The 19,195-nt window shown below is 37.7% G+C and overlaps 1 protein-coding gene across 2 annotated transcripts in view; it reads left to right on the forward strand.

The window, feature by feature from the left end:
* Nucleotides 1-19,195, forward strand: part of LOC136038637 (leucine-rich repeat-containing protein 24-like) — a 112,170-nt gene that overhangs the window by 53,515 nt on the left and 39,460 nt on the right. For both annotated transcript variants that reach the window (XM_065721882.1, XM_065721883.1), the window contains exon 2: nucleotides 1,253-3,256. In XM_065721882.1, the coding sequence (XP_065577954.1) occupies nucleotides 1,330-3,256 (1,927 nt within the window). In that variant the 5' untranslated portion in view covers nucleotides 1,253-1,329. The remainder of the gene's footprint in view (nucleotides 1-1,252; nucleotides 3,257-19,195) is intronic.

Here is a 19,195-nt window from a genome sequence, read left to right on the forward strand (position 1 = left end):
GTGGGGGGGAACTATACCTGACTTCTGTCTGTATCTGTAAGGGTTGATTCTCAAATTTTGAGCAATAAGTTGAGAAGCTATAGGTGTGATGACCACACTTCTAATTAGGCCTACTCTATCTAGTATTGTACACTTTTATGTTCTGACAAAGGAATACTATCAGTTTTAACATCAGACCTATTTCGTTTTATTTTAACAATGTATTTAAAAAAAAGGTTGTGAGAAAGAATTTGTTGATGTTTCACCACTAGATTCTTTGCATTTTTTTTTGTTCAACGCTTCTCTTAAAGGTAGCTTCTCAGGAGCTAATTGGGGGATGGGGACAAATTTGAGAAAAGAAATATAAAACGTGTGAACTCAGAGGCCTAACGAGCTCATGAGGGACTCATGTTCTTCGTAGCATTTGCTACATGGACCAAAAAAGCTTGGAAGCATTCCCCCCTCCCGGGAAATTTCCTGGTGGTACTCATGCTGCGAGTCCTTCCTTCCCTTGAATATCAAGATTTCTTGTATTTCTATTTATTTTACCCAGGTCGTATCCAAGATTTTTTTTTTGGGGGGGGGAAGGGGATAGGGTTTTAGTATCTTTGACCTGCAATTTTTAGATCAGTTTACCAGTCGGAGAAATATGTTTTAAGTTCTTAAGGGAAATAGTCTTTTTACCAGCATTTTTACGACCAGTTTGCGAGTTGAAGAAATATTCCGCCGAGCTACCGAGTCTAACCCCCCTCCCAATGAAATATTTCTTCGAGTCGTAAACTTGGCGAGACCCTTAAACCCTTTGAACAAAATTGTTTTTGCTAAGCCCTCTCATTAAAAAAAAAGATCATGGATTCAGCTCTGGGTGAATTATATAGAAAATGTATGATATCTTGAGATTTCACGGAAGCACGGGATCGGAGCATCAGTGCCGCTAAGAAATTTGCCAGGGGAGGGGGTAATGTCACCAGAAGCTGTGTTTATACTAAGACTCAGATTATTTCTTGTTTTTCTCTTTTTTTTTAAATTTTATTGATCTTCTAATATTTTCCATTGAGTAAGCCCCCCAGGTATCCCCCACCGACGTCCATGACTCGAAAATGCTCTCCCTAAACCTCAGCACGTAGCTTACCTTTTGTTAATCCCAGTTCACAGGAAGTCCGAACATTGTCATATTTTAAAAGTTGCCAACCTAAGTAAATATATCAGATTTAAAAAAAAAACCCGTTTGGTTTCAAATGAAAATGTGTCTAATAGTAGATATATTTTGCAGGTATTGTCAACTCGGCCATCGTCTACCATCTTTCAAAATACAGTTCTCCGATGAAAAAAACATGCTGAGATGTAAAGATGTTTAAATACATTATTTTAATGTCATTACTGCTTCTTCCTCAATTCCGGGCCGATAAAGATTGGACATCCCAATGTCCATCAACATGCAAATGTAAATGGATGTCTGGGAAGAGGGTGGCACAGTGCACTGGAGCAGGATTTACTGCTGTTCCCAACACATTAAGCTCCGAAGTATCTTGGTTAGATTTAAGTGACAATGTGATAGATAGTCTGCCAGCATATGCTTTTAAAGATGCTGGATTGGAAAATTTACAGAAAATTCATATGCGAAATTGTTCTTTAAGATTGATACATAAAGATGCTTTTAAAGGCCTTACATTACTCGTAGATCTTGATCTATCGAATAATAATATTAAAGGTTTTGAGGAAGGTACTTTGAAAGGAAATGAAAAATTGAGAGTTTTTGTGATGAATAATAACCCATTAAGAGCTTTAACGCACCGAGAATTTCCATATCTTCCATCGTTAAGACAACTTGAAATGCGAAATTGTGAAATCGAGGAAATAAACGCTAATGCATTCCTGAATCTCCGAAATTTGGAAATACTGGAATTAAGCTATAACAAGTTGAAAACTGCAAGTCCTGACATATTTGCCCCTTTGGAGAAACTAAAGGGACTAAATATAAAATATAACCCCTGGAATTGTGACTGTAAGTTAAGAGATTTGAGGAGATTCTTACTCGAGAGCAATCTGTACTCAAATCCGACCAGCTGTAATGAGCCTGAAAGATTGTATCAAAAGACATGGGACCAAATTGAGCCCGAAGAATTTGCTTGTCATCCAATTATAACAGTAATTGACCCTCATATTGAAGCTAAAGCAGGGACTGAAGTGACATTCTCCTGCCTTGTTAGTGGGAATCCAACTCCAGAAACAAAATGGATTTTAAATGGTAGAATTCTGGCAAATATGTCTCAAATTCCATATGGCGATCAGCTGTTTGTGATACACGAACAGGAATTTGGTATTACGGCTACAGATATGCAAAAGTGGACAAATTTGACTGTAAAAAATATTGATGAGCATGATGGTGGGATTTATACATGCTCTGCTAATAATCCAGCAGGTGTTGCTGAAGGAAATGCGACACTAACATTCCCTGCGTCACCTGTAATTATCATTTTTGGCAGAGATTCCGATATGGGTTTGTCTCCTCTGTCTATTATTGCTATATCTATTGGGGCAGTATTTTTTGTGTTGCTGATAGTAATTGTTGTGATATTTTGGGTTTTTGCTTCTAAACGACGAAGAAAGAGACGACAAACGCAAGAAAAAACCATTAACGGTGTCATAGGTCATGATGAACATGAAAAAGCGCTGTTAGGTACTGAATTGACGGATTTAACAATCGATAAATCCCAGAATTCAGATTATGAACGACTTTCGCAGAGTGACACCCGTATTTCTGTCACATATATTCCTGGTGAAAAATATGACGAATTGCATAGTGAAACAAATCAATCAGCTTATAATGGAGCTGGGCGATTAGTACCTGATCTTCTTGATTTGCCGCCGCGGCGTGGTGATTCACCATCCACTGGATCCGGAACATCAACTGCTCCAGATACAACAAAATTACCCCAGCAACCGCTCAGTGCCTCGCAGCTGGCATACTTCCCCACCCCTAAAGTATCAACCTTAAGTCACACCCCCAATGAAAAATATATTGACGGTGTGATAGTTCCGGTGGCCCGTCCTGGGTATGTAACACTTCCAAGAAGGCCTAGGCCAAGAATACCCAGTTGGGCCAGTGGTCCAGTTCCAAGTCCTGCTCCTTCTGACTTGATAAAAGTGGATCCTATTTATGATTCAGTTGGACCACGAACCACTGCGGATGGCTCTTCAACTTCTGCTCTATCATTAAATAGGATCGCGGGTTTAACCCCTATTTCTTCCGGACAATCTAGTATCAGTAGAGCAGGTAAGATTTTTTTTTTAATCTTATCTTTTATGTCACCTCATTTTATTAAATTAAACATAGAGTGCTTCAAATGTCGATTCACAAAGAAAAAATGAACAATCCTTTAATTTATTTGACCATTGCCAAAGTGGATGGCTTTTTAAGGTTTGATGATCAAAGTGTTTGATTGACTTTGTATATACGAATATAAAAAAAAAAGAGAAAAGAATTGATTCACAAATTGACGCAGTTTTATTTCTAGACGTCTTGACTTCTAGATCTTGGTCTGACCAATTCCAAGCTAAATTGATCTAAATACATTCGCCATTCTTAGGCACATATATGAAAAGCTTCCCATCAAATGATAGGCCCGCAAGAACTAAAACCACCAAAGTATTGTCTTGTCAATTTTTGTTTATGTTTGTATGTCGAGTTATTTTATTTGTCATTTGGGCCACTCGTTTTATTGGAGTATGCTTGAATTGTGTCATTTAAACTCACGAGGAATCGACACGCTCTAGTAAATATTGTTCTGATGAATAGAAGAACTATAAAATTTTGTGTCTTACTCATGTTCAGTCTTTGCTTGATGCTCAATTTCTAGTTTTCTATCTCGTTAAGTTGACTTTTTGGCACTGTGTACATCGGTATGCTTTATACCATTTCTTCCTTTTTTACAAATTTGTTTTAATTATTCTTATTTTTTGCCTAGTATGTTTTTGTTTTCATTTTGGAAAATGAAAACCTGCAAAAATCCTTAATACCGTATCTTTTATCGCAGTTGAATAAGTCCTGCTCAGAACTTAGGTCCTCCCACGCCGGTTAGCGCATAAGGTGACAACGACCTCTGAAGAGATTATGGCCACAAGTAGGGCAAAGATGTCCCCGGCAGTGCAGCCTCCCTCTCAAGGAATCGATCAAGTGATGTTCTTTGCGTCTGCGACTTCTAATGGCGGGTGGGGGGGCACCGTCAAACGCTATGAGGGAGCCTGCCATCGTCCATACGGACCTTTTGGTCTCAATACTGCCACGTTCTACTTCGAATTCCCTCTACTATCAATGATTGCTTTATTTTATCACATATGAAGGTGTTGGTAATCAGACCAGTGTTGGTAATCAGACTATCAGACCAGTGGATAGCCAGAATGCACTGGAAGAAATTATTTTTGAAACATTGTACTCTTTTTTCAAGAGGTTTTGTCAATGCCCATGTCTCCCATCCATATATTAGTACAGACTAACAGAGAGGACATTGCTGTTTAGGAGTAGGAGTTTGAGCTTTAGACGGTATGCAGAGTTTTCCCAAACTTAACCTAGTTTGGTAAAAGCATTGCCTGGATACGCATTCTATGCAATGATCTCGTGCTCCTGGCTTTCATTAGAATTTATGAGGCTTCCAAGATACTTTAATTCTGCAACCTCCTGTAGTTCATCAGAACCGACCATCAGTGATCGGCCCAGCATTGAATTAATATTGTTGCGTATGCCTTTTGTTTTTGGGTATTGATTGTCAATTTAACGTAAACAATGGGCAAATTTTATAACTTTAAGACATATCCCCTGGGACTGTGGGGGGGGGGTCATTTTATATCCAAAGCATACTTATCGGGCCTTTCAACTATGCAAAACAAAATGGCTATCCCAAAATCTTGATAAGACGATTTTTTTGAGGGGCGGGGAAGGGGCTTATTTGCCTTCCAATCTTTTTGGTCACTTAAAAAGGACGCTCAAACTTTTAATTTTCGTTCGAATGAGCCCTCTCGCGGTATTCTAAGACCACTGGGTTGTTGCGATGATCCCCTGAAAACACGCATCTGTGATCTTTCTTCTGGAAAAAATACGAAGTTCCACATTTTTGCAGTTAGAAGCTTGAAACCGCTACAGTAGGGTTTTTTGATACACTGAATCTTATGGTGCGATTTTCATTGAAGTTCTATAACTTCTAGGGGGTGTGTCGGCTTTTTTTCGAAAATCAGCCAAATTTTCTCAGGCTCAATGGGTAAGACCAAATTTAATGAAACTTGTATATTTGAAATCAGCATAATAATCCGATTATTTAGATATGTATATTAGTATATAAAAAATTCCGTTTTTTTTGGGTTCCGGTTACAATTGAACCGGGTCGCTTCTTACTTACAGTTTGTTACCACGAACTGTTTGATGTTTAATTTTTTTAAGGAAATCAAGAATGTATCTGGAAAGAAGTACAAAAAAACTTCAAAAACACATCAAATGCTTGTTTATATTCATTCTTGTTATGATTTTTACGAGTCGGACAATTTCGGGGGGGGGCAACCCCTCCCCTTCCTGAATACGGACTTAAGGGTAATGGTGCTGAGTCATTACTAGGAACCCCCTCCCTTAATGTAAAGCTTTGTGAACAAGGAACAATAACGACTTTGAAATCGTGCCATTTGCGGATGAAATGCCAATTCCAAAGTAACTTGCTCTAGCAAAAATTGATTGTAATAAAGTTTCAACTATTATAGGTCATCCCAATGTCCTTTTTTTTATCTAAGTTATTTTCAGGCACGAACTGTGAGGGATTACCCTCACTATTAACCTGCAGCACCACCTGATGTACTTTTGGTTGTTCTTTTTGGTCGATCGGGACTGAATTTGTTCACCCAACAATAATAGTAATAATTTATGAAAGATCAACGAATGCGATAGCTTCTGAAAATTGTGTTAGAAATGGCAAAAAAACGTTTAGTTTTGGGAGTACCTTCTTGAAGTCCCTCTCCCGGTCACGTACGAACTTGACTTCACATACGCAATTTTTCACCTAAATACTTTCCCATTCTAGATATCGTTTATTCTGTGAAGTTTCAGTTTTAGCAGTGAACCAATAAAAAGGGAATGTAAGGCCCATACAAGGAGAAATCATGGCTGCCTCCTTAGAGGAAACCTAGCAAAGAACGAATTCTAGCCCATAGTAACCAAAAATTTAAAAACGTGTGTAAAAAAATATCAAGCGAGGAAGAATTTAAGTCAAGAACAAGCATTTTATAAACAAAAAACAGTTTCAAGTTTCTTATCAAGAAAAAGTAACAGTTTTTATCGTAGACTGCAAAACATATTCTAACAGAAGTAGGACCTTCGGTTATGACCTTCTCTGAGAATTATCTTAGAAATGAAACAGTATAAAAATCAGGCGTACGATTTATTTCGGCTAAGTTGATATGTTAAACATAAAACTTCATTAGATGAGTTTCAGCTCTCTAACCTCTTGAATTAGGGACGTAAAATTTCTCTCACTTTCCATTATAGTTGCAATCTTGCATTTTTCATTTAACTTATTAGTAAGAAAAAGAAACCTTTTTATTGGAATTTTCCTATTGCCTAGTTTTTTCTACACTAACATCATGGTGAAAACTTCTAAGAACGCATAAATTGTTAAAAGAATTAGACATCATGAACTTGATCTCATTTCACCCAATAAATAAAACACTGGAACTCTAAGGATTTTAAATTTACGTGATAGGCTGTTAAAGGTTAGAATGAATTCAGAAAATAAATGACTTGACAGTCATCAAAACGTCATTAGTAGTAAAGAAATATTTCTTTGGATTTCCTTCTTTTTGACATGGTAAATGAGAGGTGGAAGGATATAATGCATCAAGAATAGGAGTAAGATAAACATTGAATAAATTGTAACATGAAATCTATCAATACATGCCCAGTGTTAGGAATAGTGATAGAAACGTAGTTGCATAGAGTAAAATCAATTTAGTCTCGCTTTTGTAACCTCGCGCCAAGATTATACGAATAGCCGGAACATGACTGAGAATTTGTTTGGAGTGGAAGAACAATTTCAGAAATGCACAAAACAATATAATTATATGAAAATATAAGATATTGCTGGAAAACCTTGAGATTTTAGGGATCTGGAATGACCCAAATCCCATTGAATCTATGTACATCATCGGACAATGGACAAAGCGAAGTGTTAAAGTACAGGAGTCAGGTCTTGAAATACTTAGAAGGTTTCTGTAAAGTGACTATGACACGTAAAAGGGGGGCTCATGTTTGGCCCGCTCATCAAAACAACTCTTTTCCCATAGTTCTCTATAATTTCATTTGATGACTTGTTTGTTTGCTGTTTTGCGCGAATATTGATACCCTCAAGTGTCCTATACTTTCCTACGACTTTGCTGCATAGGTATTTAGTCTGGTGCATGAATGAGGATATTTTTAGGCCAAGGAATTTGCATAATTCGTATTATCATTATTTCCACAAAATTATCCCTGGGAAGGCATCCTCTGGCTGTTCATTGGAGAGGATTCATTCCCTCCCCCTCCGTTTGCAGACATGATGGGGAAGATAGTGCTGAATATAATCTCGTTTCCTCTCCAAATTCTGGTTTTCGAAAACTCAAAAGGGGGAATAATATAGTCTTGAACGAATTTTTCATATAAAAACAAAGACATAGCATGATAAAATTGTCAGTGTTTTATGAAAAAGCCAACTATCGTTGAAAGGTTTGGTAGGAGTGCTTCCTTCATACTGTTAGAAGTTAAAACAAGGAACTTTACTCTCTGTATGCCGAAATGGCAGTAAAGATTTTGTTACGTATATTTTTCTTTCCTTTCGAAATTTTGAAAAATGGAATTTTGATACCAATACCTACATCAAAAGAATTGCATTTTAATGCTGATTTTAAATATATAAGTTTCATCAAGTTTAGTCTTACCCATCAAAAGTTACGAGCCTGAGAAAATTTGCGTTATTTTAGAAAATAGGGGGAAACGCCCCCTAGAAGTCATAGAATCAACGAAAATCACACCATCAGATTCAGCGTATCAGAGAACCCTACTGTAGAAGTTTCAAGCTCCTATCTATAAAAATGTGGAATTTTGTATTTTTTGCCAGAAGGCAGATCACGAATGCGTGTTTATTTTATTTTTTCTTTTTATATTTATTTTTTTTCTCCAGGGGTGATCGTATCGACCCAGTTTTCCTAGAATGTTGCAAGAGGGCTCATTCTAAGGGAAATGAAAAGTTCTAGTGCCCTTTTTAAGTGACCAAAAAATTGGAGGGCACCTAGGCCCCCTCCCACGCTAATTATTTTACCAAAGTCAACGGATCAAAATTCTGAGATAGCCATTTTATTCAGCGTAGTCGAAAAACCTTATAACTATGTCTTTGGGGACGACTTACTCCCCCAAAGTCCCCATGGGAGGGGCAACAAGTTACAAACTTTGACCCATGCTTACATATAGTAATGGTTATTGGGAAGTGTACAGGCGTTTTCAGGAGGATTGTTTTGGTTGGGGGAGGGGATTTACTAGCATTATTTTAAAAAAAAAAAACAATGAAAAAATAAATATGAAAAAGTTCTTTCAGCTGGAAGTAAGGAACGGCATTAAAACTTAAAACGAACAGAAATTGTTACCCATTTGAGGGGCTCACCTCCTCCTAATACCTCGCTCTTTACGCTAAAGTATTTTTAGTAATTTCAACTATTTATTCTACGGCTTTTGTGATTCCGGGGTCATTCTTAATGAATTGGGACAAAATTTAAGCTTTAGTGTAAAGAGCGAGGATCTGACAAGGGGGTGAACCTCCTCATATCTATCTATATATATAAAAATAAGTTGTCTGTCTGTCTGTGGATCAGGTGACGTCATGTTTCTGTGTTGACTGACGTCATGAAATTAGTTGTCGTCATTTTTGCTTTGACGGTGACGTCATTAACGGTATTTAAGACATTTGTTCACGGAAAAATGTTTAATTGTAAAATGACTGAAGAACCTACAATGGCAACAGCCGAGGAAGCTGCTCAAAGAGTTTATGCCAAAAAACTTGCTGCTGATAGAGAAAGTAAGAAAAGAAAGCGTTCCGAGGAATCACAAGAACAGCAAGAAAACAGGCTTGCGGCTAAAGAACGCAAAACCGCGCAGTTAGATGAAAATCCACCTGGACAGCGAGAGTCAAAACATATCAAAACTGAAAATGATAGCGATGATGATTGGGTTTGGGATTTTGACTTGGATAAGGTCATCAATGCCTACCAGATTTAAGTTAAAAAAACAAAGGTTCGTCGATATGTTCTTCATAGTGACGCTGAAAAATAAAGAAGAAAAAGAAAAAAGGTAAAAAACTAAAAAAAAACTAAAAAGAAAAAAACACTCAAAGAGAAATTACAGACCGGGACACAAATGACGACCGAGACAGAGGGAATATAAGTGACGACCGGGAACCTCAAAGAGAAATTACAGACTGGGACCCCCGGACACAAATCACGACCGGGACACAGGGAATATAAATGACGACCGGGACACAGGGACACAACTACAACGGGGACACCGGGGGCACAGGCGGGATATATAAATGACGACCGGGACACAGGGATCGTTCGAATAGAAATTACAGACCGGGACACCGGGACACAAATGACGACCGGGACACCGGGACACAGGGAATATAAATGACGACCGGTACACTCAAAGAGAAATTACAAACTGGGACACCGGGACACAAATGACGACCGGGACACTGGGAATATAAATGACGACCGGGACACAGGGACACATCATTAGAATAATGAGGTATAGATCTGAATACGGATTGTTTTTCCCATGGACAATTATATGTTGCATGTTCAAGAGTCAGTAAACCTGACAATCTATTTATATGCACAGACAATGGGACAGCGAAGAATGTTGTATATTCGCATGTTTTACGTAGTTAAAAACATATATTTATATCTATCTCTATTCACAGGTGGGACACAGGGACACAACTGAAATGGCGCGTAACTAATATGGCGCGTAACGACTTACGCGCGCGGGGGGGGGGGCTTGGGGGGGGCGCGAAGCACCCCACCAACTAGGTGTTGGGGTGGCGTGAAGCGCCACCCCAACAGCTAGTATGTAAAAAAATATGAGAATACAAAAGTTCTTTACGTAAGCTAATTTATAAGTTACGTAAATCTTTTACTAATCAAAATATTCGTAAAAAATTAAAAGTTCTAGTTGCCTTTTTAATTAACCAAAACATCGGAGGGCAACTAGGCTTCCTTCCCGCTCTTTTTTTCTCAAAATTATGAGAAAGCCATTTAGCCAATAAAAATAAATATACAAATTTCGTTTTAATTATTCCTCTGCGGAGAGCCAAAATCAAAACACGCATTGATTCAAAAACGTTCAGAAATTAAATAAAAAAAACAAGTTTTTTTAACTGAAAGTAAGGAGCGACATTAAAACTTAAAACGAACAGAAATTACTTCGTATATGAAAGAGGCTGCTTCCTCATCAATGCCCCGCTCTTTACACTAAAGTTTTTTACTGTTTTAAAACGAAGAATTGAGAGACAGAGTCAAACTTTAGCGTAAAGAGCGGGGCGTTGATGAGGAAGCAGCCTCTTTCATATACAAAGTAATTTCTGTTCGTTTTAAGTTTTGATGTCGCTCCTTACTTTCAGTTAAAAAAACTTGTTTTTTTTTATTTAATATAAAAAAGAAAACGATATTTTTGTGTGCTTTCTACAAAAGCTGACAATCGTTGAAAGTTTTTTTAGAAATGCAACCTTTATACCATTAAAGGTTAAACCACGTCCAAGCAGTAGCGTCGGTTGAGAGGGGCAAGGGGGCAGTTGTCCTCCAATAATTTGAAGAAAAAATTATTATATAGCCCATGCCCCTTGACTTTCTAGATGTGGACCCCTTTGATATATCACAAGAATTGGATTTTATGCTGAATTTAAATATATAAGTTTCACAAAATTTGATTCTACCTATCAAAAGTTACGAGCCTGATAAAATTTGCCTTATTTTGGAAAATAGGGGGAAACATACCCCTAAACGTCATAGTATCTTAACGAATATCTTTATTGTTTTAGTATCTTTAGTGTATATTTTATTGTTTTAAAAAGTAGAGACATGAGAAAGGGTCAAACTTCAGCGTAAAGAGCGGGGCGTTAAGGGAAGAACAGCCCCTTTCATGTACGGACTAATTTCTGTTCGTTTTAAGTTTTAATGTCGCTCCTTACTTTCAGCTGAAAATATTTGTTTTTTTTTTTAATTCAATTATGGATTAAAACACACTCTTTTTTGTGTTGCCTCACACCTTGAAAAATGTACTAACGTCTCCTTGCCCTGATTTCTATGCACGTCTACATATTTCCCTGATTTCGACAAAATTTCTTTATTACAATTAATGCTTTCGTCCCATATGTATCGATTGAAGCCGCTTTGTATATATATAGTATTTGTTCAGTGTCAAAATCTTTTAAAAAGACGGCCAACCAAAGCTTATGGCCGAGTCACGTCGTAGGCAATAATGCTCCCTAAACCAAAGGTCTATTACAAGTTGGTTTCTTGGATTCTTCTTTGTTACTTGAACTGCTATCAACTACCTGATCACAAAGGATGTGGCTATCATTATTGAAAATCTGCCCTATAGCACATTTGGGTTATTTTTATAAATCCAGACAAAATGAAAGCCCTTTGTTATAATCACGATTGATGTAATTCCGACTTGTTTTATTTGATGTGAAATTTCCTTTCAAATTTAAGAGGAAAGTTTCAAGCATATATTAGCATACAAATGAATATGAAACAGAATTTAATTAGCAAATTATTCCATGTCGAAAGGCTGAAAGTGTTTAGACACAGGTTTAAAGAAGGAAATTTATTGATTATGGTGATGAAGGAATGGGCGGAGGACCATGAATAGGCATGCAAGTCGGTAGGAAAGCTAACGATTTTGTGGGAAGTAATACTTTTGTTTTTGACTGTAATTTATCTGCGGGACCACTGAGAGCTATGTTCTACTCAAACTGAATAGACCATTATCCGGGATAAAATTTATATATACGAGGTACCCCAAAGGAGGTCAAATTTTACTCCTTGGTCATACTGGAGACGTACGTATACCTGGATCTTTCAGAAACTATCTTCCATAATAACGGCAGGAAAGTTGAGTAAGATAATTCACCTTAAAGCAAGTAATTGCCGTGATTAATAAGAAATTTGGATTTCTGTTTCTTCTTCAAGCCAGAAGGGTTAAACTATGCCACAAAATCGCCCATTAAAATAAATGCTGTGAGTTATGAACCAACTATAATTCAGATAAGCGAATGGTCATGGCTATTATAATCTTACAAATAGTCATTGAAACAGTAGACCTAGTCGATCAGTAAATCTGAATTTTAATGTTTATTTCATAAAGTAATTCTTAATGGGAACTAGGAATATGTATAGGCTCACATTTTACATAAGAAAAAAAAAATCTCGATTCTTCCTTCATCCAATACTCTATTCTGATTCTAAAACTGATTTGATTCAGAGGTCAGTCATTAGACCCTCGTTTGGCGTCTGCAAGATTCAGTGTGTCTATAATTCAATAAACACTAACCACAGTCACCATGATTTCTGTTTGATTGCTGGCTGGTTCGTCAAGTGTATCTCAAGTTGTTTGTCCATCTCAAGGAGGAACATTTCGTTTATCTGTTGGTGACACAGGTCGAAGAATGGTGCATTGGCACAGTATCGCTTAATAAGATAAATAAAACCCACTGTCGTGTACATCGTATAATTAAGTTTCCAACCCCCTGTTTATTGTTGTAAATCAGCGGGTAGTCCTTCTGACTCTCAGGTATCCAACTGTATTAAACTAATTAAGTCAAGTGAAAGATGCATTATAAGATGGAAGGGGTGGTAGGGTCAAAATATGCACATTTTTTAGGGGACAAAACACAAATCAGCCTGTTGTATCTTAGCGTGAGAGGCGCACCTACACAGAGGATAACGTCATAACTACAAGCTAGAAGTGAATTTTCAAAACCTTAAAGTGGTTTAATGAGCTACTTTCATTTACATGTTTTAGTATTTCTAAAAGTGTGTTTCGTTTTGGCGGGAGGCTCCGCTAGTGGTGGCTAAGGACTCTTCAATAATCGTTTATTTCTATTCATTTAATTCTGTTAATTGGTTGGAACTTAATTGATTCCTTTTTGTTCAGGTTGCCTACTTTTCATCTAAGCCACAGTGTTGCCGTAAATATGTTCTGTGGGTTTTTCCTCAATTAATAAGGTTTATCCCACACCAAAGACGACTTACCGGCGGTCTTTGTCGACGTATCTACATTTTCCCTAAATTCTTCATTGGCTGAAATTTTATATTTTTTTATTTGTAATTTTGCTTATGAAAGCAAAGGTAAGGAACGGCTTCCATACAACGAAGGCCCGCTCTAGTCTGTTGTTTCAAAATATACTTTTGGCCATGGTCCTATTTAAGAAAATCCTGATCAGTCCCAACAGTAATATATCCAACAACAACAAAACAATGAGCTCCTTGTGGCCTAATGGGTCCTTAGTGATATCGGTACTTGTGTACATAATGGTACCCACTCGAGAAGTTAAGTTAGGTTAATCCTAATGAAACATATCAAAATATGATGAAAATATAATACTTTAGAAACAAATTTGAGCCATATATTTGTATATTAGAAGGGGGGGGGGTAAACTATAGCGGGACTGCATACAAAATGTATTAGCTACAATTAGGCCTATTCTGCATATTAGGAAGTAAGAATTGTTTTCTACCCTCACGCTCTCCAAATAAATTACCCCCTCCCCCCTAAGATGCAAATATATAGCCCAAATTATTAAAGTCCAATGTATTCTGTCACCTGTCACTTGTTTTCTACTGAACGTAAGCTAATTGTCTCTTAATACGGACAGATAAAACCGGTTTGTTCTCGAGTGTGTACCATTTTGTACACAAGTACCACGATAATTTTCCCGAGTTATTGTCGATTGAAACCTTCCCTTAAAATGAATTTACGTCACAATCTCCCTGTGTGGTGTACGTCCCGTATAGGAAACTACTGTTTCAACCCTTCTGCCGGAATGATTGAAAGCTGTGAGTTCGCTTGCATCCTCTCTTCCCATGTTCACAACAAACAACTGCTAGTCCCACTAATTTAGAAAGCAGGAAAGGGGTACCATGACTTCTTTCCATCTGATCTATTCTCGAAATGTTTACGTCTGTTGTCAACTTTGATGCCCTTTATTAAAACTCATTGTGATTTCCACTGTTATCTACCTTTTCGTAGCGCATTGTCTCCGTAGTTTAGACATTTCCTGACATGTCAACAGTCCCAGATCCAGACCCATCAGCTCAGATTCAAGTTGCCAGCCACTTTTGATGGATATGATTCAATTGTTTTAAAGCAGGGCACATCTAAAAGAAACCATTCTGGCGTCATAGACTCCACTAATCGATATCGCTACGTCAATATTAAAATATGATACTTCGGGTATGTACGTAGGACTTTTTTGGAATGGGGAGGGGTAAGGGGATTCGCAAAGCAGCAAAAACTTGCAAATTACACAAAACAAACATTTTCAATAATGGGATAAATCATTGACTCAACCAATACAAAATCACCCGGTCCTTCATTGTCATGAGTTCGGCTATCCAAGGCCACTTTATATCCTTTTACCGCCATGATTTCTATCTTTCTGAATATCTTCTGAAGATTTTCTCTTTAGCAAGAACACTGTCAATATAAAGCGCTGAGAATTTTGATTCTAATATTCGCAAAAAGTGGGGAGGGAGCCCCTCCCAACGCGTGTGTGATGTATCCAATTCGAAATTTGTGAAAAATTTGCACACAATGTACAAATTTAGAGAGGAAAATTTGGCTCAAATATCGAGCTGAAGACAAAAATTCTTCTAAATGCAAGATTTTCAAGAGACCTGAGAATAACTAAATAGTTAAAAATTGAATGGCCGTCTTCAGCAGAAGATGAAATAAAAGTAAAAATTATAATATACCCTCCCTCTCCACGATGAGGCGCATTTGCTTTATCTTCTTCTATCACATCTTCCTACCCAAAACGACATTGTCCATCTCATTTTCGTAATTTTAGTTTAGACCAAAAATGGGGTTTAATCTATTTGCAAACAGTTTTCCTTCTGGGTGATTAAATGTGGCCTCCTCCTATAGATCAGAAATTTAAATAAGGACTAAAAATAGGGCTTTTAAGCTTTTCGTCGAACTGTTTTCATTTAGGATTTACATTAGAAAAAAAATTCTTTTCTGAACTAGCCAAAACTGTTCCAATTGAGTGAGAAGCAAACCTTGCATTAATCCCCCCCCTCCTCGTTGCCGTCGTTACCATCTCCCACTTATGCTTATGCCCACTTTACAAAAAAATAATGACATTTGGCTCCTCATTCAACACACTTTCTAAACATAATAGGTACTACCATAGCAATTGCCCTCCCCCCTATGATTCCTGAATATAGTCGTAGGGTATATGAAAAATCTTCCTGATTCCGTTGGATGGAATTGGTTTTTGTACTTGCATCTCAGCAATAGTTCGTTCATAATTTAAAATAATGTCAATCAAAAGATAACAATTAAAAAACAACAACAAAATCAGTGAACTTTTGTTTATATTTTAAGACTATCTTCCGGCATAAGGGTTGGGCGGAAATTGTGACGGTAGTGTCTAATATAGACTATTTGGGAAGAATGTTGAATGGGGGATCAAATGGTATTACTTATCTGTTCTTATATTTTTGGTCCAGAAAAGGAATCCTGGACCAAGATTGGACCAATTGAATTCGGCATATAGTGCTTAAATTTAAGTCTAGTAGTTTTTGAGCTAGAGGTGTGGATAAGTTCTTCGGTTTGGTGCTTACCAGTATCCCCTACCTCCTATAAAACAAGTATATATGCTTATACAAATGTGACTAGCTGATAAAGACCCACTTGTGGAACGTTTTCGCTTTCTAACTCGTAACAGTAAGTCTGATCTCTACCCTTATCCTTTGGTTAAGCCGTGTCTTTATTATGGCCTTTTCAGGCGAAACAGCCCGTGCTTTTTTTTATTTTTTCTGTCATCCCAGTGTGAATTGGTGCTTTTCAGTACTTAAAAGATATATCAGGCGCATTTGAAGTGGCTTTATTTCTGGAAAGTCAGATCTGGTGTTCTTAAAGCTCTTTCACTCGGCCGACTTTGCCTGAAAAGACCATAATACGGACGGGCTTTTACGAAGGCATACCACCTTTTGCTGACGATTGCAGTCAGATGTACATTCGAAATTTTCAGTTTTTAATTTGGTCTATTTGATTCCCCTGTCTCAAAACCGCATTTCCAATGACTTTTGTCTTTCCCTCACTGCCTAAGGGACTATGACTTGGATAGCCGATGTTTATTTCTATTGTCAATCTGGATGTCCTATATTGAATTCAAATTGATTTTCGCTGTTACCTATCTATTCATAGTTCATTGTCATGTTTATTGTTTATTTAAGGGGAATTGTGTTTAGACATCCCTCCTAATGCTGACATGCAAAAGTAATCTGATTCGCTCTTTGCATTAGTTTGTCTAGTGGCTCAAGTTATGTCTCCTGGATGTTTGCTATGATTCGAATTTTCCGTTATTATTCAAAGTAAACTTAGCAGCTTTAAGACTCTAGTTAACGATACGCTTTACTTGCAACCTGTATAAAGCTACAAAGTAACAAATTTCATCTCTGGATAATATAATAGGATTCACTGGTGTTATGCATGGTGATTTTAAGTTCACCTTTTTTCAAAAATGAGTTTGACACATGATTCAAAAGCATTTTGGATGTATGAAGGACAGTGTTTGTCCGTTTTAATATAGGTGTTAACTATGGATGTGTTTTAGTATAGGAATTTTACTATAAGAGAGTGAAGATCCCATATATAATAAGTCTGGTTTAATGATCAAATTTTGTTTTAATGCATCTGAATTAGATTTTCATAACGACTTATTGTAGGGAACTTTCCCTTATTACTGTGCGTGCAGGTATATCTGCAGAACTTGCCGTTTTGTATCTTATTATGTCTAGAACCGATAATAGAAATGCTCGAAAAAAGAATTTGGCTCTATCTATTGGGTTTTTGTGGCACTTGGTATCTACCAGTACCAAGTGACATATAGCGATCGCATATCCTGTCGGTCGGTCTGTCTGTCTGTCTGTCCCTGTTTTGCTACTTTAGGCACTTCAAGGTAAGCTAGGACGATGAAATTTGGCAAGCGTATCAGGAACCAGACCAGATTTAATTACAAATTTCCGTTTCACCGATTCAAAAATCTGGGGGGAGTGGGGGGACTGTTAAATAGGAAAATTTAGAAAAAATGATGTATTTTTAACTTATGAACGGGTGATCGGATCTTAATGAAATTTGATTTGTGGAAGGATATCGTGTCTCAGAGCTCTTATTTTAAATCCCGACTGGATCCGGTGACATTGGGTGGATTTGGGGGGGGGGTAACCTAAAATCTTGGAAAACGCTTAGCGTGGAGGGATCGGGATGAAAATTGGTGGTAAAAATAAGCACAAGTCCTAGATACGTGATTGACACAACCGAAACGGACCCGCTCTCTTTGGGGGAGTTGGGGGGGGGGTAATTCGGAAAAATGTGAAAAAAGAGGTATTTTCAACTTACGAAGGAGTGATCGGATCTTAATGACATTTCATATTTAGAAGGACCTTGTAACTTGGCTATCTTATTTTGAATCCCGACTGGATCCAGTGTCATTGGGGAGAGGGGGAACCGGAAATCTTGGAAAACACTTAAAGCGGAGAGATCAGGATGAAACTTGGTGGGAAGAATAAGCCCAAGTCCAAGATACGTGACTGACATAACCGGATCGGATCCGCTCTCTTTGGTAGAGTTGGGGGGGGGACAATTATGAAAAATTAGAAAAATGAGGTATTTGCAAATTACGAACGGGTAAAAATTCAATGAAATTTGATATTTAGAAGGACCTTGTGCTTTAGAGCTCTTATTTTAAAAATCCCAACCAGATCCGGTGACATTGGGAGGGGGAGGGGGAAACAGGAAATCTTGGAAAACGTGGAAATTGAGGTATCTTTATCTTACGAATGGGTGATCGGATCTTAATGAAACTTGATGTATAGAAAGACCTTGTGTCTCAGATGCTCCATTTTCAATTCTAATCGGATCCACAGACATAGAGGACTGGAGGGGGGAAACAGAAATCTTGGAAACCAAAAATCTTGGAAAACGCTTAGAGTGGAAAGATCGGGATGAAACTCGGTGGGAAGAATAAACACAAGTCTTAGATACGTGATTGACCTAACCGGACTGAATCCGCTATCTTTGGGGGAGCTGGGGGTTTTTAATTTGGAAAAAATGCAAAAATTGAGGTATTATTAACTTAAGAATGGGTTACCAGGTCTTAATGAAATTTGATATTTAGAAGGAACCCATATCTCAGAGCTCTTATTTCAAATCCCGACCAGATCTGTTGACATTGTGAGGAGTAGGAGGGGGAAACCGGAAATCTTGGAAAACGCTTAGAGTGGAGAGATCGGGATGAAACTTGGTGGGTAGAATAAGCAAATGTCGTAGATACGTGATCGACGTAACCGGACTGGAATTGCTCTCTTTGGGGGAGTTAGGGGGTGGGGTTCAGTGCTTTGGCGAGTTTGGTGCTTTTGGACGTGCTAAGATGATGAAAAGTGGTAGGCGTGTCAGGGAGCTGCACAAATTGACTTGATAAAGTCGTTTTCCCCGATTGACCATCTGGAGGGCCGAAAGGAGACGAAAAATTGGAAAAATTGAGGTATTTTTAACTTATGAGTGGGTGATCGGATCTAAATGAATTTTGATATTTAGAAGGAGCTCGTGACTCAGAGCTATTATTTTAAATCCCGAACGGTATTAAGCCTCTGATTTTCCTTTTAAATCAATCTATTGATTCTTAGAATTTTGCTAGAGCTCATACCATATAAGCTCTTGGCTCTTCCAAGCTCGTCACAAGTACTATGAGCTCTTAGCTCTTGTTTCGATATAAATTTGCCGATAATCCTTGCAAAAGAGGTTGTACAGCTTCTTTCTGGGTATTAGGCTACTCCTGCTCTGAGGTTATTCTACATGACGACCGAGCGTTGGATGAAAATTTATAACATTCTGCCAAAAACGGAAAAAATCTTAGGGTTTACA

Source organism: Artemia franciscana, chromosome 18 (genome assembly GCF_032884065.1).
Source record: "Artemia franciscana chromosome 18, ASM3288406v1, whole genome shotgun sequence".
Classification (NCBI taxonomy): Eukaryota; Metazoa; Arthropoda; class Branchiopoda; order Anostraca; family Artemiidae; genus Artemia; species Artemia franciscana.